This window comes from Meriones unguiculatus, chromosome 12, assembly GCF_030254825.1.
Source record: "Meriones unguiculatus strain TT.TT164.6M chromosome 12, Bangor_MerUng_6.1, whole genome shotgun sequence".
Taxonomy (NCBI): domain Eukaryota; kingdom Metazoa; phylum Chordata; class Mammalia; order Rodentia; family Muridae; genus Meriones; species Meriones unguiculatus.
In genome coordinates, this window is record NC_083360.1 from 86,431,696 (window position 1) to 86,457,985 (window position 26,290).

Genomic DNA, 26,290 nt, shown 5'->3' on the forward strand with positions numbered 1-26,290 from the left:
CTGCAAGGAAGAAACTATTTAGGATCATAATGTCTGTCTGTTGCATTGAGGCGCAGTTTAATCCTGCTCTTTAAAATGTCAAAAGATCGAGAAATGAGTCTAGGAAGCACTATGATTTGGGGGTCATTTCTGTAGTGACAGAGTTCAGGTACTATCCCCGTGCTCGTGTTTTGTCACTTGCTCTGGGAGGAAGTGCTGAGGTCCAGCTGGGGGCTAGTACTAACAAGGACGCAACTGTTCCACCCTTTCCAGACAGCCAAAGGTTCCGGGCTGGAGATCCAGGGTTAAAATCCTCCTCTTTCTCTGGCTTAGCTCCGCGCTTAATGTTTGTCCCCTTCTTGCACCTGTTATGTTCCTTCACAATATTTTCCTACAGACATTTCTTCCTCACCTATCGGAAGCCAGGCACTCTCTCATCCCGTGAAAATCTGGGCGTGTTTATATGTGATGGGCCACGCTGTTCTAGCCTTTCATCACGTGGCTCCTCGCGTTCTAGCCTCCACCTCGTGGGGCTGAAAGGCACGTTGTTAGGCCTGGTGGCAGGTGCCTTGGCTCTCTGAGCCACCTTGCCAACCCGAAAGCGGATTTTGAGTTAGGCGCCTATTTTCCCCTTTTGCAGACAAAGTGGCTGAGTTTCTTGAAGGTTGAGCGACTTTCCCAAAGCCACATGGCCAGCGGCCATCAGAACTCCTTCCCATTTCTCCTCCCAAGCCCAAGTTTGTGAGCCCAGGTCTCTCAGTCTTTCCGGAAGGGAAGGAGAGTCCGTGAGAGTATAGAGAGAAGGGTAGAGGGGAACCTTCGCCCCCAGAGATCCAACTGTGGTTCACCGTCTCCTTGCTCCTCCCATCAGCCTTTTCAGTGGTGTTCTCTTTATCCAAGAGGAAAAATCAGCAAGCCTAGTGGTATGCCCTCGTAACACCAGCACTTGGGAAGTAGAGGCGGAGGATTGCCACAAATTCTAAGTCAGCTAGGCTTACACAGCAAGACCTTATCTTAAAAAAAAAAAAAAAAAAAGAACAGGAGCCGGGGGTTGGGGTGGTGGTGGGGGCGGGCTTGGGCTGCACACCTTGAATCTCAGCGCTGGGCAGGCTTATCTTTGAGTTTCAGAGGAGCCTGCTCTACAGAGTGAGTACCAGGGTAACCATGGTTACACAGAGAAACCCTGTCTGGAAAAACAAAAAGCAAACAACACTCACCCCAACAAAGAACAAACAAAGAAACAAAACATGTATTTGTTAGAACACAAAACATTTGAAAATCTCAGTAATCAAAAGAAAAACCATTTCTAGTCTCATCACACACACACACACACACTCCCCCCCCCCCTTTGGGACCTGTCCTCCGACCCCCAGTTCCCTTCACCAATTATGCACCAACTTTATGGAGAGGAAAGCCAGATCTTACACGGGACTAGTAAGTCGCCGAAGGATGTACATCAGTTCCAGTCACGACCGGGTGACCGTAGCTGGGCCTGTCTGCTTTGGAGCAGTAGCTAAGGTAACTCAGTGTGACGAGCGTCTGGTGTGAGGGAAGCCTGGTTACCAGCTCTGGCACCCAGGCTCCATGTGGAGACAGGGACAGACAGACAGAGACAGAGAGACAGACAGAGACAGAGAGAGAAGGAGAAAGGGAGAGAGAGGGAGAAAGGGAGAGAGAGAGAGAAAGGGAGAGAGAAGGAGAAAGGGAGAGAGACACAGAGAGGGAGAGAGAGAGAGGGAGAGAGAGCGAGCAGCTTTTGGCAGCCACCGACCCTGTGTGTCTGTGGGGGAGCCCTGCCGTCACGTGGCTGGAGACACAAAGGAAGGATGGGGCTGAGAGCCCTCCCAGGGAGGCGCTTTCCCTTCGCTTCCAGAACGACGCTGGGACAGTGGGCCGGTGGCCGCGGTGACACCGCGGTCGGCCCGGGTCGAGGCCCAGTTAGCTCCCCCGCCCTCTCCTCGCTTTCCCGGGGGTCTGCCGATTGCACAGTCTTTGGACCGCACAAAGAGACTGACGCAAAGATGGACCCTCCGCTTCGCTTAAGGGGGGAAACCCCGTTTTTTTCTGCTTTTCTTTTCGAGGCAGGGCTTCTCCGTGTAGCCGCGGTCAGTGGGCTGGAGCTCGCCCGCCGCCTCGCCCCGCAGACGGCAGAAGCTCTCCGGAGCGCTGTCCCGGGCACTGACTGTCGCCCGTTTCGGATCTCTGAGCGCTGTGCGGAGCCGCCAAGCCTGAGGTTTAACATTTAAACGCAGCCATCACGCCATTCTTCCAGAGCCAGTTTCCCACCTAGCCTCACGTCTGTGCACATCGCCTACTCACGCTGAGGGCCCCTGCTCTACCTAGGTGACTCATTTTTGCTGTGATACAACTTTCTGTTCTGTGTTCACATCATGGTTTATTCAGTTCTTGGACATTTAGGTTCCTTCCCATTTTGTCCTCTCTTCCCTTTCATTCTTTCTTTCTTTCTTTCTTTCTTTCTTTCTTTCTTTCTTTCTTTCTTTCTTCCTCTCTCTCTCTCTCTCTCTCTCTCTCTCTCTCTCTCCTTCTTTCTTTCACTAATGCTTCTTTTAAAGCCCATTGTTGGACATGGTGGCGCACAGGTTAACCCCAGCACTCGGGAGGTAGAGGCAGGCAGATCTCTGTCAGTTCCAGGACAGCCAGCATTACATAGTGTGACCCTATCTAAAAAAATAAAAATAAAAAATAAAATAAAGTAAAAATATATATATACACACATATATATGTATATATATAATTTAATATATATTATTTAATATATATTTATATTATTTAATCCAGAAACTGTTTTCCAGAATGGCTGCTCAGTTTTGTCTTCATCGATAGTTCTGTGCCCTCACTAGCACTAGTATTTTTCATTTTAGCTGTTCGTTTTCATTGATATTCTTTTTAAAAGCTTTGCTTACTTTCTCTTATGCGCATGAGTGTCTGTGCATGTCTGCACACTCGCTTGCTCCGTGCACTCAGAGCCAGAAGAGGGCACTGGATTCTCTGGAACTAGAGAGAGCTGTGATCTACCACGTGGGTGCAAGGAACTGAACGCAGGTCCTCTGGAAGAGCAGCCAGTGCTCTTACCCACTGAGCCAGCTCTTCCTAATATTTGCCTCTCTGAATCTTTTGAGTCTTTTTTTTTTTTTTTAATGTTTTTAAAAATAGGGTTTCTTTGTGTAGCCCTAGCTGTCCTGGACTCACTTTGTAGACCAGGCTGGCCTTCAACTCACAGCAATCCACCTGCCTGTGCCTCCCAGAGTGCTGGGATTACAGGCATGCGCCTCTGAGCCCGGCTTTTCTGAGTCTTAATTATTGCATTTAACAACATACTCTCCAGTTCCATCCATTTGCGGAAAAATGCCACAATTTCATTCTTTACAACTGACTAAAACTCCAGTGTGGCCAGGTGTGGAGACCTGACATTCATAGCTCCATTTTCAGGGAATCTGATGTCTTCAAGTAAAACACTCATACACATAAAAGAAAACAAATGTTAAAACTTATGTTAAAAAGAAAAAAAAATACAACTCAGCCCTGAACAGGAAGAAACCATGTATGTATGTGTAACAATTCCCATCTCAGGTAGAGGAAGGAGAATCAGGAGGTCAAGGAAGGTCATCCTTGGCTTCCTAGAGAGCTGGAAGCCATAAAAATCTGTCTAAAAATAAGCCAGCTCTGGTGGCACACACCTTCAATCCCTGCACTTGGGAGGCAGAGGCAGGCGGATCTCCGTGCTTTTAAGGTCAGCTTGGTCTACACAGCAAGTTCTAGGTCAACCTGGAACATAGTGAGACCCTGTCTCAACACAAAAAAACAAACAAACAAATAAAACAATAACAAAACCTCCACTGTGTATGTACCTTACATTTTTTTTTACCTGTTCATTTTTAAAATTACATTTATTTTGTTATTTTATGGGAGATAGGGCACATATGTGCTATGGCTTGCACATGGTGGTCTCTCCTTCCTTCCACCTTGGTGGATCCTGGTAATTGAGTTGAGGTCATTGTGTGGTTTGCTGGTAGGTCCCTTTACCTGCCTAGCCATCTCTCCAGCCTGTTCTGCTTTTGATGGACATCTACACAAGTTCTGTATCTTGGCAGTGAGGAAGAACATGTCAAGCCAGGCGCAGTGTCACACGCCTTCCATCCCAGCGCTCAGGGAGTGGAGGAATGTGGATCTCTTCACGTTCGAGGCCAGCCTGGTCTGCAAAGTAAGATCCAGGACAGCCAGCCAGAGCTGTTACAGAAGGAAACCCTGTCTCAAAAACAAAACAAAACAAAACAAAACAAAAAGTGTGCCAATATATATGGTTGTTCAAGTATGTCTGCAGTAGGCTGACTTCACAATTCTTTGCACATATATCTGGGAGTGGTCTAGCTGAGTCATATTCTGTTTTTAGTATTTTGGGGAAAAAAAAAAAACAAAAAACTCCATAGCAATTTCCATAGCGGCTGCTCTAGTTCACACTCCCACCAGAAGAGAATCAGGACTTCTCTTTCTTCACATCTTCAACATTTGTTTTCCCTTGGCTTGGGTCTTTGTTTTGGGAGACAAGATCCTTACTACATAGGCCTGACTGGCCCAGAATTTGCTATGAGGACCAAAGCTGCTTGAACATTGGGAGTTTCTCCTGTCTCTACCTCTTGAGTTCTGGAATCACATGTGTGCACTACCTCACTTGGCTGAGAAATGTTTAATTTCTGGTCATACCATTTGTCAACTTGTTTGAGACAGGGTCTAGCTATGTGGCTGGCCTGTAACCAACTACATAGAGTTCAAACAGGTTCCAGTTACACCTATGCATTCACCAAGTTCCGCCCTGCCGTTCAGTGTCATCTTGAGCCACTAGCCAACTTTATAACAAGATTTGTTGATGAGCCTGGGCTTCCTTCCTTCCTTTTAAGTTTTTTAAATTATATGTGTATGTTTTGCATGCGTGTATGTCTGTGCACCACTTTCGTGTCTGGTGCCCACAGAGGCCGAAACAGGGAATTGAATCCCCTGGAAATGGAGTTACAGATGGTTGTGAGATGCAGTGTGGGCCATTCAATCCTGGGTCCTCTGGAAGGGCGGAGCAGTTAAAGAGTTTTTTTTTTTTTTTTAAGATTTATTTATTTATTATGTATACGGTACTCTGCCTGCATGTGTGCCAGCAGACCAGTAGAGGGCACCCGATCTCATTATGGATGGTTATGAGCCATCATGTGGTTGCTGGGAATTGAACTCAGGACCTTTGGAAGAAGAACAACAGTCAGTGCTCTTAACTTCTGAGCCATCTCTCCAGCCCGCAGTTAAAGAGTTAAGGGCATCTAACTGCTAGGCGGTCTCCCTCGCCTCCAATCCGGGGTTTCCTCCTATGGGATGTGTGTCTGAGTCAGCTGGTCTGACTTTGGGAAGTAACCAGAGGCCAGAAGACGTTCTTGGCTCCTCTGGAGCTAGAGTTCTATTGTGTGCGTGAGGGGGAGACACACAAGCCATGGCTTTGTGTACAGAGGCTCATGTTTCCGCTGTGTGGGTTTCAGACCAAATTCAATTCGCCACGTTTGTTGGTGAGCACTTTTACCTGCTGATCTTGCTACCCTCGCCCCCATACAGTGTACTCTGACCACCTGCTGTGAGTCAGGTGTTTGCTGTGCTCAGAGTACCACCGAGATAAGATGAGGGGCTGGAGCCGAGTTGAGGCAAGAAGGAGAATTTCCTCCCGGTCAATGGAGAGGTTGGGAAAGAGCCCGGCAGGCAAACATCTGGGTCAAAGTCCAGGAGAACAGCTGTTTGGTGTGCTGGAAGAGCTCTCTAGAAGAGCGTTCACCTTGCAGTGGGGAAGATGGGCTGGAGGACTGGTTGAGACCAAGGAGATGAGCTCCAAGGCTGGCGAATTCCCACATCTCTGTGAGGCCCTCGCTCTTCATCCTCATCTGTGGCTTCTACCTCTTGTTAGGATACAGATTTGCTGCTGCTACAACCCCAGCAAAGAGTCTCAAGTGAAACCAGGAAGCAGCATGAAGAAAAGGCTGGGGAGGGTGTTAAGGTTGGAATACAGGTGATGCTTGTCCCTGCCTCCTCAACATCTGTTCCCCCTTCTTCTTGCTTTTTTCTTTTACGTGTTCTCTCTCTCCTTTTTCCTTCCTCCTTCCTTCGTTCTCATATATCCCAGGCTGAGGATGACCTTGAACTGCTGAGCCTCCTGTGTGTCCCCCCTAAGCACTGAGAACTGCAGGCATGCGTAATCACGCCCTGTTTAAACCCCCAGTTTTCATCTGGAGGACCACACAGGATAAATGTTTTATAGTCTAGTGAGCTGGGTGTGGCTAGGTGACGGAATTGTTTGTTTTTGTTTTTTGAGACAGGATTCTCTATGTAGCCCTGGCTGTCCCAGAACTCACTCTGTAGACCAGGCTGGCCTCGAGCTGACAGAGATCCACCTGCCTCTGCCTTCCAGCTTACAGGTGTGAGCCACAGTGCCCTGCTAGCTGACTGCATTTTAAATAAGACACGGCATAGGAGGAATATGCAGCCATCTTGGGCCCTGCAGATGATGGCAATATCCTGGGGAGGAGCCTGGGCACCTGATGAAGTCATAGCAAGGCAAAGGTCTGGGCTTTTACACAGGATGAAATAAAGGATCTCTTTCCTCTCAAAGCAGGCAAAATCTGTGTTGTCTCGAAGTAGCAGAAATCATAGAGAAATGCAGAGGCTCATGGGGATATGGGGAGGAGAGGGGAATCCCATTTGTCTACTATTTTTGTTTGTTTTCTTATACCCTAGGCAGTATTTCTTAAAATGTGGCCTTTGGACCATATCCAACTACTGCAGTGGGACCCAGGGATGTGAGTGGAGGTGTGGCCTCCACCAGCAACCCTCATGGTTGGCCCTGCTGGAGGTTTCTTCTTTCTCCAGGATTACCTGTGTGCCCTGCCCCCCCCCCCAGAATCCCCAGAGCAGCTTACTTCCACCAGTGACAATCCCCTCTGCTCCAGTTTCCTTCCACTGGTTAGACTTAGGGCTCCTGTGTGGCAGGCAGGCTATCAGTTCTCTCCCAGATGACAAAGTCCTTCCTGAACTGGCCAGACCACCTTTCCAGACTCTTATCACTTGGCTGCAGGCAGTGCTGGCTCCGTCAGGGCCAACATCTTTCTTCCTGGGGGCTTTTCCCCAGGCTGCTCCATCCACTTAAGATTCCCGAACCTTAATCTCCAATTCTTCTGAAAAGCAGAGCTCTCAGTTTTATTGTCATTTTTAAGTAGGTGTCCTCTGAACTCCAGCATAGGTCAAGTGCCACTTACATACATACACATGGGTCCCCGCTCTTGGTGCTTCTGCTGATTGTAATTATGACATTATCAGTGTAATCATTCATCTTTCTCCCTATTCTCTAAGTCTTGTTTTGTTCACTGCTGTACCCTAAGAACACAGTGATAGCCTGACATTCAGGAAACCCCAAGAAATATTTGCCGATGAGTGAATGTTTCCTCAGACTATAACAGACTGGGGAGTCCCCCAACTTTCCTCTCTTCCTCCATTCACCATCCATCTGTCCAACTTGATAACAAAATGATGGATAGCAATGACAATGAGACACAGAGCACATTGGTATGGCGAGAAAAACAGCTGCAGTGGAAAGGGGAGTGCAGCAGAAGGCACAGGCCTGTGTCGTGTAACTGCAGCCATTAATAACACCTCTCTAAAAATCTGCTAAGCCGAGTCCCTGCCGGTAACCTACAGTAGCCCCCCGTATCTGCAGCTGCTTGTTCCACGACTTCAGTTATCTATGGCGAGATATGGTCTGAAAATATTAATGACAAATTCCAGAAATAGGTAATTCATAACTTTTTTTTAATGGAACAGTCTCACTATGTAGTCCTGGCTGTTCTGGAACTTGCGTTGTAGACCAGGTTCAAACTCACATAGATCACCTGCCTCTGCCTCCCTAGTACTAGGATTAAATGCCTGACTCTGATTCATAATTTTTAAATTGCTGTTGTGATTACATGATGAACTCTCAAGCCATCCTGGTTCATCCTCTCCCAAGTGTGAAACAAACTTTTGTCTAGTGTATCTATACTATATGTTCTATTTATCCAGTGGTAGGAGAGAAAAAAAGAGAGGAGAGGAGAGAGGGCAGGGGAGAGTAGAGAAGGGAAGGGGAGGGGAGAGAGAAGGGGAGAGGGAAAGAGAACACTTGTACTCTAGTATGTTTTGATGGTTTATTAGTAGCTATTGATATTAATCCCTTACTGCACTTATATTAAGCTTCATCTCAGGTGTTTATCTATAGAAAAACCAGTGTATATAAGGCTTGGTACAATCTACAATTTCAGGTATCCACTGTGGTCACTAACGTCAGGGGTGAAAGGAACTTGGGGACACAGGTCCACACTGCCACTGGAAGCAGCCTGAGAAATTCCCCTAACCTTTTGAGGACCTTGGCTCGGGTGAAACAGGATCCTTGGCTTTGATCCAGAAAAGACTTGGAACTAGGCTGTCTGAAGCCAAGTTTATTAAAGATATTTAGGTACAGTATGAGGGTTAAGAGAAAACGGTGCTTGGGAAAAGAAAAAGGCCTACCCACACGGGCATGGCGTTCTCAGGAGAGAGCTGCAGTGATATGCCCCAGCCTTAGCTGCATAACCATCTTCATGGCTCTCAAGTTACCTCCCAGAGGCCGCTAAGAAACCTCATCCTGGGCATGGTGATGCACAACTCTAATCCCAGCACTGAGGAGGGAGTCTGTGTGAGTCTCAGGCCACACGGGTCTAAGCACTGAGTTCCAGGCTAGCTAAGACTATGGAGTGAGACCTCGTCTCATGAAAATACAAGCTGTCCTCTTTGTGTGTATGTGTGTAGATGCGTGCCTGCACACAGGTGAACATGTGTCACAGCACATGGGTGGAGGGCGAAGGACTGCTTGTGATGTCGTTTCTGGGACTGACCTTAGGTTAGCAGGCTGAGTGGCAGGTGCCTTTCTCTGCTTTGCCATCCCCCAGCCCTTTTCTCTTCGATAATTGGAATTACAGGGCGGCTCTGAAGATGGCTTAGGCAGATGGCGGGCTGATAAAATGAAGGCAGGAGCACGGGGGTTGCACAAGGAGGCTAGAGCATATCTCTTCACTGTAAAGAAAGTTTCTGGTGAGAGTCCCAGAAAATTGCAGGTTTCGAGCTGGGAAGGCATAAAGCCTTAGGCAAGTGTAATTGTGCTGGAGTTCTTGTTTTTCAGCCGCCTAGAGCATTCAGCCAAGGCTGGGGTGAGGGGGTTCATTCTTTCTTCCTTCCTTCCTTTCTTCCCACGTCTCCACAACTGCCCCTGTGTTTCTGCTCTGCCTCATTGGGAGATACATGGCTAACAGCCCCTGTGACTCTAAATAATGGCGAACAGCTACCGTGTCAGTAGTATGGCTAAAGCAAGTTACTAAAATATTGATTAATAATCAAGACTTAGCATGCAGCTAAGCTGTCATGTAATTCAGCTTAATGAATAAGTATCTTAGATGATAAGCAGGTGTTAGGAGATAATTAAATTGTTAGCAGATAATCGTAAATTGACTACTCAAGTGTTAAACTGATAACGAAGAGATTAATTTAAAACCGGGATCTTGGCAGATAATGACTAACTAATGGCTAGGTGAGAGTTGATGAAGACTTCAACTGGCGTGTTCCCGAAAGGAGTTTTGTGTGTGCTAGAAGCAGCCAGGCAAAAGTTCCTGAAGTCTGTAGAAGTACATGTCTAATGGGAAGAATTAAGTCATCAGTAGGACTCTCTTTGTTTGTTTCTGTGTTTGTTTGTTTGGTTAGTTTTTTGAGACAGGGTTTCTTTGTGTAGCCCTGGCTGTCCTGGAACTCGCTTGATCTGTAGACCAGGCTGCCCTCAAACTCACAGAGACATGCCTACCTCTGCCTCTGAGTGCTGGGATTAAAGGCAAGTGCCACTACCACCTGCTGGACTCAAAACTTTTCAGTAACATTATATATATATATATATATATATATTTTTTTTTTTTTTTCTAATCTTTGGTGTCTAGGTCTAGACATGGCCCAGCATGGAGCTAGTGTTCAAATGTAACCACCATATGAGAGATGTTCTGAAGAAAGACACCACGTCTTTCCCTGTGCTCATACTATTGAAATAATGGATGCCAAGAAATTGGAAGTCCCCCAGTCTCAGGCTCGTAGAAAGAGAAGATGGAGACCCTCAACTAGAAGGGAGCTTGTCCCCCAGAAAGAAACCTCATAGTTCGGACAACTGGTCAGACTACCTTGTAGGAGGGACCAGTGCCAGGCAATGACGGACCAGTGATGGGTGGGACCATGCCTTGACTACTGTTTAGTTATAGTTACATCTTGGTTTCTATTTAAACCTAAACCTTGCATCAGGACCTTGAACATGAACTTTGCTCCTTTTCCCTGGATGGCCATATTGAATAAATCTCATTTCTGTGCGTGCGTGCGTGCGTGCGTGCGTGCGTGCGTGCGTGCGTTAGACAGGTTCGGCTACGTAGCCTTGGAACTCACATGGTCATCCTCATGGGTCTGAGGCACTGGGGTCCTTGACATGGCTTTGCTCATGGCAACGATACATATTCATTCAGGACTTTGTTCCTTCCCCATGTGTGTGTCTGTTTGTCAGTCACATAAGTGATGGCGCCTGTAGAGGCCGGCAGTACCAGATGCCATGGAAATGGTGTGACAGGTGGCTGTGAGCTGCCTGGGGGTGCTGGGAACCGAACGAGGGTCCCTTGCAGGAGCAGCAGGCTCTCTTTACTGCCAAACCATCTCTTCAGCCCCATTTTCTGTTTGTTTTGTGTTTAAGACAGGGCCTCAAACTCACTGTGTGGCAGCCCTGACTCCTGATCCTTCTGCCTTCTTTACCTTCAAAGCGTTGGGTTTATAGGCAGGTACCACCAGGCCGCGCCTAAAGCAACTTTTAAAAGCTCTGTTTCACTTATATACTCTAAATTAAAAAAGGGGGGTTATTTATTATTTTTAAGTTATTATTGGGGGAATGGGTCTGCTATGGATGTCAGTGTGCAACTCTGTAATGTTGACTCTCTCCCTCCACCTTTTCTGTGTGTTCTGGGGATTGAACTCAGGTCACCAGGCTTGCAGGGCAAGTGCTTTTAGCCACTGAGCCATCTCTCCCGTCCCTCTCTTACACATTCGCCTCAGGCTTGAGCTCCTAAGACCATGTTCCAAATATACACACAAATACACAAAGAAAAATGACTAAGAAGTATAACACACAAAAGATATATATGGCTTTATGTATTCAAGGGAACATGCCTGTTTCTCATTGGCATATAATACACTGGGGTGGGAGAGAAAACAGACATAAATCATTAACCCACAAGGAAGAACTAAAAAAGAATAGTAGTGGTAATAGGAAAGAAGAAAAGAGGAGGAAGAGGGGGAGGAGGAAGACGACCCATCACGGGAAGATAACGTTGGTCCCAAGCCTGACGACTCAAGTTCTATCCCAGGAACCCAAATGGAGCAAGGAGAAAACCGATTCCCATAGGGTGTTCTCTAATCTCCACATATGTGCTGCCGTGTGTGGGCTCCTCCCACCCCCAGTTCAATAAATAAATGTTAAAACAAAAATCCTGTGGCCCAGGGTGCACCGGAAGGAGCGTCTGGAGGCTTTGTAGGCCAGGTGGCGTCCAGGGCCTATAAGGAATCCGGCGGCAGGTGTGTGTGTGTGTGTGTGTGTGTGTGTGTGTGTGTGTGTGTGCAATGCGTGTGAGAGGGGCTTGAAGCCTGGAGAGACCAAGGTGAGCCAGGATGCCGAGCACCAAACAGGAGCTCCGACTGCAGGAGACAGCGGAGTGTTTCTTTTACAAAGCGAGCAAGAAGCTCTAACCCCAGGGCCAATGTCCCCGCCACGCAGGGGCTCAGCGTTGTCTACGGAGGCTCAGTGGCCGAGGACCCCTCTCCAGGACGCCCCACGCCCGGCACCGAGTCCAGAAGCGCAAACCTTCTTGATGCAAACTGTCCCTGCTTTGAAAAAGCAAAACAGCACAAGCCACAAAACTCAAGCCCTCGGAATAAACTTTGGCCCGTCAGGATTCGCTTGTGTCCAGGCGTGAGGAGGCTGAGGCGAGCAAGGGTCGGCTCCATTCCTTTCGCTGGCCCGTCACCGCAGCCGGACAGCCTTTGATACCTCACACTCTAACACAGGCCCCCTCAAAGGACAGGAGAATCTGTACCATCTCTCGAACAGTCCAAACTTGGAGAGAAAAAAAAAAATTAAAATGCTTGGTTTATCAAAACTACAGGCATTTTATGTGATCTTCAGGAAGTTAGCACGAGGGACCTTGAGGTGGAAGGTTGTAAGTTCAAGGCCAGCTGGGCCTATATAAGGAGCGTGTATTTCTAAATGGAACAAAATGGGGCTGGGGGTGGCTCGGTTGATAAAGTACATGGAGACTTGAGTTTGGTCCCCAGCACATACGTCAAAAGTCAGGCATGAATCCTGGAAAGCAGAGACAGGAGGGTCCCCGTGCTGCTGGGACCCAGGTTCCCCTGAGAGAGCTTATGTTCTGTGTGCGCTGCAATGCTCATAGACCTGTGGGTTAAACGCTTCAAATTCCCCCTCCATCAGGGATAAGAGAGGCAAAGCCAAGCCCACGGCCCGCTCTCCACCCTTGACGGCTTCTGGCCCGGATGTAGGCGAAGACAGACCCATTCTTCCCTGGGGGTCCGGCTACTAGGACCCTGCTCCAGTGAGTACATGGACAACACAAAATGGACTTTTTTTTTTTGTGGGGGTGGGGAGGCTGGTTACGAGGGAAGGGGTAGACCTGGGAAGCCTGGGAGGTGAACGTGATGGGGTGTGCGATGTGAGATTCCCAAATAATAATTAAAAAAAAGTTCTTCGAGGCGAGTGTGGTGACACACGTCTTTAATCTCAGCACCTGGGAGGAAGATAGGGGAATCTCTGTGAGCTGGAGGCTCTTGGTCTATGCAGCAAATTCTAGGATGGCCAGGGCTATGGAGAGAGATGCCTGGAATTCTAAGTGCAGTTTGACAAGGAAGTAAGGCCTGGTCCTTTCTGGGGAGACCCAGCTGGGGTGGGAAGAGCCCCAGATATGCAGCCCCCCCCCCGCCCCGTGAACATACCTAAGCCAGAGGAGCTGCTGTGTCTAGAACCTGTGGGTTTATCTCTGCAAACTTATCTGGGCATTGTTGACTTTTCTCCTGGCTGTGATAATTTATCTGGCTAATGTAATGTAAGGGAGAAAAGATTTCTCTTGGCTCACAGTTTCAGGAAATAGCAGTCCATCATAGCCAGGAATGCACAGTGGCTCCTGGCCATGTGTGTGGTGGCTGGGGTCACAGTGCCGGGCAGGCTGTGTGGCAGCTGGGGTCATGCTACCACAGCAGTCTGAAGAAGGGCCTGCAGCTCAGCCAGGATCCTGGTTGAAGTTCTGCTCCTAGGGTCATGCATCTGCCGCAGATATAAAAGGTTCCATAACCCACCCACCCTCAACCAAAACGGTGCCACCAGCTGGAAACCAGGTGTTCAAGTACACAGCTGTCCCTGTGGGGGATAGCTTACATTTCAGTTATAACATGCTTCACTTTTTTTTTATCGTGGTGTATGACTGGAACTTTTGTTTCCTTCTTTTTTTTTTTTTTTTGAGACAGGGTTTCTGTGTAGCCCTGGCAGTCCTGGACTCACTTTGTAGACCAAACTCACAGAGATCCACCTGCCTCTGCCTCCTGAGTGCTGGAATTAAAGGCGTGTGCCACTGTCTGGCTGATCGGAAGATTTTAATTGACCATTAATGCTTAGCTTGACTGAAAAATTAAATGGGCCCAGAGCCTTCAACATCCCTACGGAATTCCTGCAGTGTTTACTTCTCTTTTATTATTTGTGTTTTTATTAGCGCTCTCTTTTTTTCTTTCTGTGCCTTTCTTTCTGCCTCACTGGGAACGGAACCCAGAGTTTTGCAAGTGTTTGAACTCTGAGCCCTTTCCCCACCCAACTCCAAGAACATGCATCTTTCGAAATTAGAAAATAACACACACAGGCACAGAGAACAAAAAAGACAAACACACTTGGCCTAGGTCCCCACTGGCTAGAAATTCATGTTGAGCTCAAGCTTTATTATCACAAGTAATGTTTTGTTTCTATTCGGAGGACCGTGCTGAGTGCTCCTCTTTGGCTAGCACTGCCCCAGGCGCGTTCACAGGTATCAGATGCTAATCTTCACAGCCTCCCAGTGAGGTAAGGCTTGGCACCTTGGGCAGAGGCCTGGCCAGGTAGACTGCTTCAAATCCATCTACACGTTTTCTTCATAGCCTTGCCATGTTTCCTTTGGCTCGAGGCCTACTGGCTGGCGATTCGCTGTTAAGCACTGTCATTGGCCAGGAGTCCTGTTCTTTGCTTTTGGATTCAAATCACCCGGGTCTCAGCCTTCTTCCTCTACTCGAGTGAAGGGAAGAGAAGCGTTGGCCGCCTGCCCGTGAAGCACCACTTGAGTTTGCTGAGGGCTGGGAGTAGTGGGGAAGCCAGTCAGAGGTCTTCCCGTTTCCGAAGGATGAGCCTCTTCACCTGCTCGGTAATGTGGGGCTTGATCTTCTCCATCGGCACGGTGGGATCCCACGCGTCCACCACCTTTCCATCTGGGTCCACGAGGTATTTCCAGAAGTTCCAGGTGGGCTCCTTCCCGGAAGAGTCTAAAGAAAGAGGGAGAAGATCAGGGCGCTGCCTGTACCCTCTCCTGGAACCTCACTGTTGGTATAATTCTGGCACCCGGGCTTCACCCAGACTGCTTAAATAGAGCCACGGAGAGCAAGAGCCAGCTACCAGCCCTTTTCAAAGGCTCTCCAGTGTATCCCAACAAGGGACCCAGCGTGAGAGAGACTACTTTAGGAGCCTGGGAATGACCTGACTCAGCACTAATGAGCCAAACAGTCACCCCTGGTCCCAGGGTACCTTGATCTGCTGGACGGTGAGGATGGCGAGGGATGCCTTACCCTCCTTGCTGCTAACTCCCCAGTGCAGTTCTGTACCACGATGGCCTGCTTCCAAGGGTATCTTTATTTATTTATCTATTTATTTATTTTGAGACAGGCTTCTCAGTCCTCCACTTGACTTGTAGACCAGGCTAGCCTCGAATTTAGAGATTCGCTTGCCTCTGCCTCCAAAGTGCTTGGATTAAAGGCGTGTGCCACCAGCCCCGGCCTAGTGAGATGTTAATGGCATCTAAAGGTATGTCTGTGTGCTGACAGAGTCAAAAAGCACTGTCAGGGAGCAGGGCCTTCAGATGCATTCTTAGACCCCCCCTGAGGAGGGCTCAGGTTGGTGCAATTATAAGATCCTGCTAGGTGCTTCTAAAGCAAGGCCAGACTGATCTACAACCACAGGAACTGGGAGAACTAAGAGAACACACAGGAGGGGAAAATTATGACTTAACAATAACACAGAGCTAGCGAGACTCCAAAGTTGACAAGGTCTGCCACTGAGGAATTAAGGGTCTTTCTTTCTTTTTTAATGTGAACAGGTGTTTCGCTAGCATGTGTGTCTGCACATTATGTGTGTACAGAGCCTAAGGAGGCCAGACAAGGGCACTGGCTCGCCTGGGGCTGGAGTTGCAGGTGCTTGTGAGCTGTCATTTGATTAGGGATCAAACCTGGCTTTGACTCAGGATGAGCAGCCAATGCTCTTAAACGCTGAGCCATCTCTCTAATTGAGACTCCCACTTTTTCTCTTTTTCATTTCTTATTTTTTCTTCAGGATAGAATCCCACTTTTTAACGAGCAGGCTCAGATTGTCAAATGTTTGCCCGTTAGTGAATCAAGCCTGTCACATTTATAGATAGCCAGTCCCAAGAAGAGATAGCCTTCGGGGCGGTGGTGACACAGACCTGTAATCCCAGCACTCGGGAGGCAGGTGGATCTCTGTGAGTTCGAGGTCAGCCTGATCTACAGAGCGAGTTTCCAGGACAGCCAGGACTACGCAGAGAAACCCTGTCTCAAGAAACCAAAGAGAGAGAGAGAGAGAGAGAGAGAACTGACTCTGGGAAGTTCCTCCTTAACGAAGTGATCTACCTGCCAACCTTCCAGACACCGCTGCTGTACGGATGTCCCACCTGATAAGAGTGAAGCAATCGGAGCACAGTGACCCTGCAACCCTGCCGGGCTGCCCACAGAGCCCCACTCCCCACACACGTACAGGCACCCCTCAAATCACTGCCGAGCAGGTCCTCTACGCCTACACGTATCCTCCTGCCCCTGGTTTTCCAGGCATAGCAGTTAGGCTGATCTTTTGAAGACAAGGCTTCCGTCTTAGTGCACAGACTTTGACTCAGATCAAGAGACTTCCAGTGATCTTGGGCAGCCTTCCCAGGCATGTGGAGTCTCAGGGTTGTGCTTTGGTTCTCTACCCTAAGCCTGTGAGTAAGAGCGTGATGGCCTGTGTCCTCCCAGAAGTCCCTGAGAGTGAAGACGAGCTCTCAGGGAAATGCTGGGTGAGACAGCAGGGGTGAGGACATGGGGGTGGGATTGCTCCTCTGCATATGCCTGCCCCCACTGTCTGCCAAGGGTCAGGAAGAGAAAGGTGACCCATGCTGCTCAGGGAGCCACATCCGCAGTCAGGGAGGGTTGGGGAGGGGCTTAGGGGCAGGACTCACGGGTGAGGTATTTGAAGGCAGGGTGGGCACCGGTGCCAGTTACAGCGATCTTGCTAAACATGGGGAAAGAGACACTGTAGGTGCGGCGGGCAAAGATCTCGATCTCCCTGTTGGTGTCTGGTTCTTGCTGGCCGAACTGGTTGCAAGGGAAGGCGAGCACGTTGAAATGGTGGGGGCCCAGGTCGCGCTGAAGCTGCTGCAAGGCTTTGTAGTTCTGGTCTGTGAAGCCACACTCGCTAGCTACGTTCACCACCAGGGAAACCTAGTGGCAAAACCGAACAGAAGAAAGCTCAGAGCCAGGTGCGGCCCAGAGAAGAGGCATGCACTTGTGTGCGCTCTGATCCGGCCACATAAGTGACTCCTTCACACGGGCAAGAATGTTATGCACACATGGAAATGTGTGTATAATGCTCTCACACATAAGCGCAAGGGACTAGGGGGCCTATGCGCAAGTACACACAGGCATGAATACCTGTGACTGTATGCACACAGTTCACCTAAGTTAATACGCACATGCGCTGTGAAGCAAACCTACGTTAGCTAGGAGAACACGCATCCAAATACAGATAGCACATTGCACCTATCAGTAGGTCACGCTGGGGCGGGGAAAGGCACACTTGGGTTCAATTTGGGTTGGTCAGCTGGACACTTCTGGAAATTCAAGGTGGCCTCCTTCCCAGAAGCCTCTGAAGAAAAGGGAAGCAGAGCAGTGTGACTCTGAACCCTTCCCTGGAAGGCGTCACCAGCACATGGAGACGAAGACAGAATGAGCCCAGGACATCCCTTCTTATCTCCTCTCTTCCAGCAAACAAATACTTAGTTTGATCGCTGAGCCCTAATATTATCAAAGGCTTTACGCAATAAACACAAAGCTGGCTGATGGAACTGAGTTATAATGTAATTAGAATTTTGGCACCAACGCCATGTTTCCGGCTTCTAGCTATGTATTACTAAAAGATTAAAACCCTTTGCCTGGTGCCGTAGCCCTATCCCCATGGCTGCTTTTGAGACAAGTTAGGATAATATCACCTGGCTACACAAAAAAGACAATCTCCCAGGGTCAGTCTAGAACACTGGACACAAATTGCTCAAGCTAGTCTCAAATTCAGCACAACTAAAATTATGGATCTTCATCGTGAGGAGCTGACCTGTTTATCGTAGAATATTTGGCATCCTTCCAGCCTGTACCCACTAGATGCCTAGGCTTGACCACCAAAAATGTTTTCTTCATGGGGCCTGTGGCACAGCTGTAATCCCAGCTCTAAGGAGGCTGAGGCAGCGGAATTTCATATTGGAGGCCAGCCTAGACCACACAGTAAGACTGTCTGTCTCTTAAAATAAAAGAAAGAAAAATGTTGAATGCCTTTAATCCCTGCCCTTGAAAGGCAGAGACAGAGGCAAGTGGATTTCTATAAGTTCAAGACCAACCTGGTCTACATAGCAAGTTCCAGGCCAGCCACTGCACAGTGAGACACTGTGTCTGCTCTCAAGCATGACGTTCTGAGTTCAACCCCAGGGACCCACAAAGTACAAGGAAAGACAGGGTTTAGCCTTGGCTATCCTGGAACTCACTCCATAGACCAGGCTGGCCTCGACCTAAGAGCCACCTGCCTCTGCCTCCCTAGTGCATTCACGAAACCAAATAGCTTATTCACATATGTACACACATGCTCGGAAACAGACTCAGATGTGTATACAGAAGCAAGCAAATAAAACCACATAATCTCTATGTGTCTGTCTGTCTGTCTGTCTCTCTCTCTCTCTCATACATTCAGTCCTGCAGGTAGATATACATGCCCACGGAGGAAGGAAGTACATTCCCAAGTGACCACTTCTACACTCACGCTCAACCAAGGGCTAAAGGACTGCCATCCAGTTCTCCTTACGGCTGTCATTTGGTATCAGGCATGTACTAGGGAGGCAGCAAATGTCTGTTGGTGAACTAATGAAGGTACGGCCCAAGCGGCAAGCTGAGCTTAGGTTCACCAGCTTCCCTGGACTGACCGTTCCCCGGTTTCTCTCTGAACTCAGCAGTTAAGGGCAGAGAGTCTAGCGGTGCAGTGCTGAGGTTTCAGTTCTAACTCTACCTCTTCAAACAAAACAAAATGGCTTCCAGTCCCAGACGCTGTGGGCGCCGCAGGTTACCGTGCAAGCATGGCCAAGGCCAAGAACCACACCACACACAACCAGTCTCACAAGTGGCACAGAAATGGCATCAGGAAATCCCAGTCACAAAGCTATGACTCTCTTAAGGGGTTGACCCCAACTAAGTTCCTGAGGAACATGTGCTTTGCCGAGAAGCACAAGAAAGGCCTGAAGCCTGAAGAAGATGCGGGTGAACAATGCAAAGGCAATGAGTGCGCGAGCAGAGGCCACCAAGGCCTTGCAAAGCCTGCGGCCGTTCAGCCCAAGATGCCAAAGGGCCCCTGCTGCAAACTCAGCTGTCCAGCTCTCATCGCTCACCCCAAGCTTGGGAAGCAGATTTGAAACTACATGGCCAAGGGCTGTAGGCCCTGCTTACCAAAGCCCAAGGTTCAAACCAAGGCAGAGGCCGCAGCTCCAGCTAAGGCCCGGGCTTCAGCCCCAGCTCAGGCTCCCAAAGGTGCCCAGGCCCCTGTGAAGGCCCTATAGAAGACAGACAGACTGGTGTGACACACCCACCTATACACTATTTACAGATGACCAGTGTCCTAGGCTGTTCTTACAAATGAACCTGAGGCAAGATCTGTTTAACAAAAAAATGGTGTAGGGGTGTATAAAGATTAGAGGACAACTTGCAAAAAAGTAGTTCTCTCCCTGCATGGGAATGGAACTCAGGTCCTCAGGCTTGGCATACCCATTGAGCAGTCTTACTGGCTCTCCAACTCTACCTTTACTTATTTTAATTCTTTTGAGACAAGATCGCATTTCCAGCTGGTCGTGGTGGAGCACGCCTGTGATCCCATCACTTAGGGAGGCAGAGGCAGGTGGATCTCGGTGAGTTCCAGGCCAGCCTGGTCTACAGAACACATCCAGGACAGCCAGGGCTACACAGAGAGACCCTGTCTCGAGAACAACAACAAAAGATCTTATTACCAAACATAGCCTGGGACTTGCTATGTTAACCAGGCTGGCTTCAAACTCACAAATATCTGCTTGCTTCTGCTGCCCAAGTGCTGAGATTAACTGTGTGCCGGGCTAATTCGATACTCTATACCTTTCAGTAGCTGAAAATTTTTGTCTTTTTTTTTTTTTTTTTTTCTGAGACAGGGTTTATCTGTTTAACCCTAGCTGTCCTGGAACTCACCCTGTCGACCAGGCTAGCGTTGAACTCAGAGGGATCTGCCTGCCTCTGCCTCCCCCCATTGCTGGCATCAAAGGCGTCCACCACCACAGCTGGCCTTTTTTTTTTTTAAGCTTTTATTGCTATTGGGATGGACTGGTTCACTTTCCAGTGCCTTGTTTATTGTCTTTCCTCCTCATAAGCTTGATTGAGACATACACTTGTTTTGTTCACCGCTATTTGTCCTCAGGGCTTGGGTTTCTAACTAGTATACAGTTGGTGATGAAAAAGAAACAGTGAATTAATGGCTGTCAGATAGTCTCGGGTGATGAATCTGGGGTCTGTGTCCAGCTGTGGTAGAGGGAAGGGCACGTCTGACTCGGAACGGCACTGCCCTCTGTCTGGAGTCTCGGATGAGGTCACTGATGTCACCTATAATACGTGCGGAGCACCTAAACCTTCCCCAGTGTTCCCGCACTGTCCTCCCTTTTGAAACTCAGGGCACACGGTCAGGGCAAGGCCTCCCAGCAAAATCAAGAACCTCGGGCTGCTGAGAACAGTTTTCTCCCCGAAGACGGCCTTGCTCCCAAGAAAAGCATGCTGAGAGCCTGTACTCTCTGGTGACCCGCCCACATCCGGACGGTGGGTTCATGTGTCCTAGAGTTCAGTGCCTCACACCTTTACACCAGGACCTCCAACTCCAAGTGGCAGAAGGCTCTTTGAAGGGTTGTTTAAAAGGAGATGGGGTCTCACTATACACCCCTGACTGTCTGGAAGACCCTATGTAGACACTAAGCTGGCCTTGAACTCACAGAGGCCAGCTTGTCTCTTCCTCTGGAGTGCTAGAACTAAAGCTATGTGCCACCTCGATCCTATCTTGAGAGGAGTCTTCATCACACTAGCACCCAGGTCTCTGAAAGTCCCCCTGGCTGCCTCAGCCTCCTCTAACACCATTCCGTCTAAGGGTCTGTAGCCTTCAAGTGCCACTGCTGAAACCCCTGGTCCTCCCTGATCCTTCTTGCTGTTTTGCTTCTGTGTCTGGACTTGGCCAGTCTCTGTGTCTGGAGTGATCTGTCTTGCTCACGCCTTTTTTTGTTTTGTTTTGAGAAAATGCAATCCTGACACACTTCCTTACTGTGATCCAGTCTAGTAAGGAGGGCCCGCCCGCCCGCTAGCAACTCTCTCCCAACTGTCCTCTGAGGGGTGGGCCTTAGGAGGACCAAGAATGGGAAGGGTGAAGAATGGGGTTCTCTTACAACTTCCCGCTTTCTTCTGTTGTGTGGTCCTGTGCCCAAGTCTTTGCTCTCAGGGCCTTAGTGTGCATTCTAGGAACCAGGAAAGGGTCCGTTTTAGATGGTGACTCCCTCCACCACACATTTATCCCTCCGCATTCTCATTAGACCCACTACAGGGGCGGAAGCCGGCGTGGAGGGACGAAGGCCGTGCAGACTAGGGTTCCTTTTCCACTTGGGAGAGGCAAAGCGGCGGGTTGGGGAGGGCATTCACCTTCCGGGCGGGGTCGTGAGCCTGGGAGCGCTCGGGTGGCTCCCAGCTGTGTGCCACGTAGCCGCGGGCCTCAGTGGGCAGGGGCCTGGGGGCGCCGGATGGACGGATCGCACGGCTGGGATGGCCGGGGAGGGGTGGGGGGAGGGGGAGAGCCCCCCCGAAAAGCCCCAGCCCCGCAAGCCGAGCCCCGCCCCGCCAGGCCCGCAGGGGACCGCCACTCACCGAGCCGCGGTACTTCTCCAGCGACACCAGCTTGCCCCGGATGTTGACCACCTTGAAGTCGTAAAAGTCCTGCTCGGATCGCGCGCAGGCCGCGGCCCACAGGAGCAGCCACGCCGCCGCCGCCGTAGCCGAAACCATGGCTCACTTCGGAGGTGGCGACTTGGCGAGGGCAAAGACGAGGCGGACGGGACCCCGGCGTGGGGGGTGTGGGGGGCGGGAGGAGGCGGCCCGCTGGGCAGGACGCGCCCCTTCGCTGTGGCCTCTGCAAGCTCAGAGTCCTAGCTCGGGACCTCGGTTTCCCTAGTTGTTCTGCGCTGGGCAGCTTCAGTTCCCAGGATCCCGTTTTTCTTGGGTCCAAGGGAGAGCGGTCAGAGAAGGCGAGGAAGGCCCGAGTGTGCTGCTTTTTGGACTCTGCAGGAAGACTGCCTTGGGCCATCTTGGCTCACCTAGCAGAGACGGAGATAGCCGATCTTTCGTTACCCTGCTGTCCAGTCAACCACTGGATTGGTGTCTCCTGGCAGGAGGTACAGCAGGCGCCAAGACGGCCCACACCAGGGACAGCTGACAGCTGAAGGCTTTCTGTAGACACTAACAAAGCTGGCAGCGGGAATTTCAGGTCTTTAGCGACAGGGCATCCGGAGGGCACACTACAGTGTTTCCTTCCGGGGCTCAGGAAACCCCTGTGACACCCACAAAGGGCTGAGCGTCTGGTGGTGACTTAGGATGAGTTAACACTTATTCCGAGTACCTGTTCTATTCCAAGCTCAGCTCTAGGAGGCTCCCTCCCCCTTTCCCCTCTCTTCTCCCTCCTCCTCCCCCCTCTCTGACAGGGTTTCTCTGTGTAGCCTTGGCTGTCCTGGACTCACTCTATAGACCAAGCTGGGCTAGAACTCACAGAGATCTTCCTGCCTCTGCCTCCCTGAGTGCTGGGATTACAGGCATGCACCTCTGTGCCCAGCTTCTCGGCGCCTCTTGTGAAAGTGATGAACAAAACGAGTGGTCCCTATCGAGAAGGCAACAGACACTAAATTCAGTTACTCTAAAAGCGCTGTTATGGCAAGTGCCCCCTAACAAAGCTGGATTTTTGGGTGGGGGAAAGGAAAGGAAAGGAGGTTTGACCTGAACTCTGACAAATGAGTAGAAATTACCCAGGTAGGAGTGGAAAGCTTGCAGAAAGGGAGAGTGAAACCTGATACACTGGGCCACAAAGGCTTGGCTGGTTTGCCTAGGCTGGAAAGATCAGGAGTGGCGTGGGAGGCAGGAGTGAGGTCACACAGCCTGGCTGGCCACAGTAAAGTTTACAGGATTGCTGGGTATGGTAGCCTTTACTCCTGGCGTTTGGGGGACAGAGGCAGGCAGATCTCCGAGTTAGTGCTCAGCCTGCTCTATCCGGTTCCAGGCCAGCTGTGACGCCATAGCCAGACATGACCTTAAAAAAATGTTTGTAAGCCTTAAGCCACCGGGCTGGGAGCACCGCCAAGGAAGGCCTGGGTAGACCCGGTGACTTCTGCTCCGCGTCCTTCTGGAACCTGAAAGGACATGCTGGTGGTTTTAGCCAACAGGATGTAATTTGTCACTTTATTTTCAGCCCGCTACCTATTTCTGTTTTTAAAAGAGCACAGTTATTTGCTGGTGGCACATCTAACAACTGGGACGCTGGGAGACAGAGACAAATCACACCAGATTTCAGCAGGACACTTGAAAGGGCTGGGGCCTCCCGCTAGATCCCTAGTCCTCCTCTTTTTCCCACAATAAGCTCAACGGCATTATTCATGAATATTTAAGATGCTCACTACATTCGCTCATCAGACTGTGGAAACATAATCTTAATAAAATATGACAGAAAACTTATCCTCGTTTCTGCAATTAGTCACATGGCCTTGGCTGGTATTTATAATCTCCCTCCACTGTCTTTTTCCACTAGCCATTCATTCACCCTCGGCTAGCACTTTGGTGGGTCTTGGCTTTCTTCCTGGATGAGTAGTTAGCCATACTTTCATTCCTGAAAGGTCTGTGCCCTTTGCCATCCTGCCTGGATTAAGTTGTTGCAGTTTCCTGTTAATCACAGGGCACAAGAGACCGAGACACACCCTAAAGGACTCCTGCACTCCAGACATAATCCTTCTGTCCTCCGTTGTGGAAGAGCAATCCTTGGTAATTTGGATCTCTCACCCCTCCTGACACTGTTATTCCTTTCTTAGCCTGTTGGCTTCAGGGCATCAGAAGCCCCAAATGGCCAGGGGGATGTCTGAGCATACAGTTCAGTGCTAAGTTCTCTCTAGCCAGGAGTACTCCTCACTCTGGAACCAAAATTTCTAGGCCAGCAGAACAGGTCACTGAAACAGAAAGCAATTTTTTTTTTTTCTGTGGGTCACTAGAGGTGATAGTGAGCCCTTGATTCCATAGCTGATAGTGGATCAGCTATGGGAGAAACCATAGTATATGCTGGATGATGACTCAAAGCAATACTGCCTTCTGGAGAACCCTGCCTCAGCCCACCAGGCTGCTGCCTTCTAATTGGCAGTTTGTCTTCAAAAGGTCATTCCATCTCTCTAACAGTCCAGCTGCTTTGGGATGGTGGAGAACACGGTAAGTCCAGTGGATTCCATGATCATGGCTCCACTGTCCCATCTCTCTGCCTGTGAAGTGAGTTTCTTGGTCAAAAAAACAATACTGTGTGGACTACCATGACGGTGGATAAAGCTCTCTGTAAGTCCATGGATGGTGGTTTTGGCAGAAGCATTATGTGTAGGAAAGGCGAATTCATAACCAGAATAAGGATCTACTCCAACAAGGACAACGCGTCGTCCTTTCCATGGAGGAAATGTCTCAATGTAGTCAGTCTGCCACCAGGTCGAATGGTAACTTGGTGGCCCGTTGTCACTGGCTGGTCACCCTGGGGAATGGTGCTGTGCCTGGAGCTCGGTGTTGGTCTCTGCTGTTGGCAGACCTGGCACTCAGCAGCAGCTGCGGACAGGCCAGCTTTGGTGAGTGGCAGCCCATGTTGCTGAGCCTATGCATGACCCCCATCTCTGCCACCATGGCCACTTTGTTCATGGGCCCACTGGGCAACGACAGGACTGGCTGGGGAAATAGACCGATTGTCCACAGAATGGGTCAGCCTATCTGTTTGATCACTGAACTCCTCCTCAGCCGAAGTCATCTTGTGATGAACATTTAAATGGGCACAAGCATCTTCACATCCTTTGCCCATTTGGAGATCTCGGCTCCTACTTCTCCCCAGATGGCTTTCTTACCAGTTCTCCAATTATGCCCTTTCCAAGCCCCTGACCATCCAGCCAATCCACTGACTACAGCTCATGACTCAGGGAACAACCACACATGTAGCCATTTTCCCCTCCGAACAAAATGTATGCCCGTGTATATGCCCAAAGCCCTGCCCGCTGTGAAGATTTCCTCTCTGGTGTCTTAGGGTTTTCCCGGAAAGGTGGACTGCTGCAGCTCTCCACTCCTGGGTAGTGCTTGCATAGTGTGTAGCACATCAGTAAACCGGGCCCTAGTCTTCTCCTCCTCAGCCAACTGACCATAAGGAACACCCATGAGAGGCAATGGGTGTGTGCCTGTCAGCAGATGGCATTGTAACAGGAGTGCTTTGTGTGACCTAATCATACCTTCAGGGCCTTCTCTGGCCTGACTGCATATATACCACCACTTCTATTTGATAATAGCTCGCTACTGCTGCTGCTACGCCCATCCTACTTTGTGGTCTGGTGGGTCAGACAGCACCCAGTTTGTGACCGGTTCAGGTCCCATGGTAGCATGGCGGCCGACTGTCAAACATTCGGTTTCCGTTAAGGCCCAATAGCAGGACAAAAGCTGTGTCTCAAAGGGAAAGTAGTCTACAGATGACTGTAGAGCCTTGCCATAAATTCCCAAAGATCTCTCTTCTGTGATCCGTCTACAGGGTTAGATGCTCCAAACAGCATCCCATCTGCTCCTGACACCTCACATATTATCAAGTCCGCTGAGTGCTAGAGCAGCCTGCACAGCAGCCTGGACCTCTTGAAGGGCCTTCTGCTCCAGGCATCACACAAAACTAGCACCTTTCCAAGTCTTTTAGTGTATGGGCTGGAGTAACACACCCAAGTGAGGAATGTGCTGTCTCCAGAACCCAAACAGGCCCTAGGAGGGGCTGAGTACATTAAGTTATCCTTCACCTTAGAAGGAATATCTCTGCCTGCCCCCAACGCTGGGCTCCTAAGAATCTCACTGATGTAGAGGGCCCTAGAGATTTAGTTGGGTTTATTTCCCATCCTCTGATGCACATATGTGTTTCCAACAAGTCCAAAGTAGTTGCTACCTCCCACTCCCTTGATATAGTCAGCATAATGTCATCACTATAGTGGCCTGATGTGATAGCTTGTGGGAGAGACAGACGATCAAGGTCTCTTGGAATTAAGTTATAACACAGAGGAGGAGAGTTAATATATCCTAGGGTAAAATTGTAAACATATAGTGCTGGCCTCACCAGTTTGGCTTTTATTGCTGTGAGGAGACACCATCGCCATTTAATTCAGGCTGGCTTACAGTTTCAGAGGTGTAGTCCATTATCACCATGGCAGGAAACACGGCTGTACACAGGCAGACATGGTGCTAGAGGAGGAGCTGAGAGTTCTACATCTTGATCCGCAGGCAGCAGGGGACAGACTGTGTGCCGGAC

The 26,290-nt window shown here is 49.6% G+C and overlaps 1 protein-coding gene across 1 annotated transcript; it reads right to left on the reverse strand.

The window, feature by feature from the left end:
* Nucleotides 1–14,070: 14,070 nt before the first annotated feature.
* Gpx7 (glutathione peroxidase 7) lies at nucleotides 14,071–22,033 on the reverse strand. Its single transcript, XM_021660681.2, has 3 exons — nucleotides 21,610–22,033; nucleotides 16,620–16,881; nucleotides 14,071–14,664 (listed from the first exon to the last, which is right to left on the reverse strand). The coding sequence occupies exons 1-3, from the start codon at nucleotides 21,745–21,747 to the stop codon at nucleotides 14,501–14,503; spliced, it is 564 nt and encodes a 187-aa protein (XP_021516356.1). The 5' UTR covers nucleotides 21,748–22,033; the 3' UTR covers nucleotides 14,071–14,500.
* Nucleotides 22,034–26,290: the final 4,257 nt, after the last annotated feature.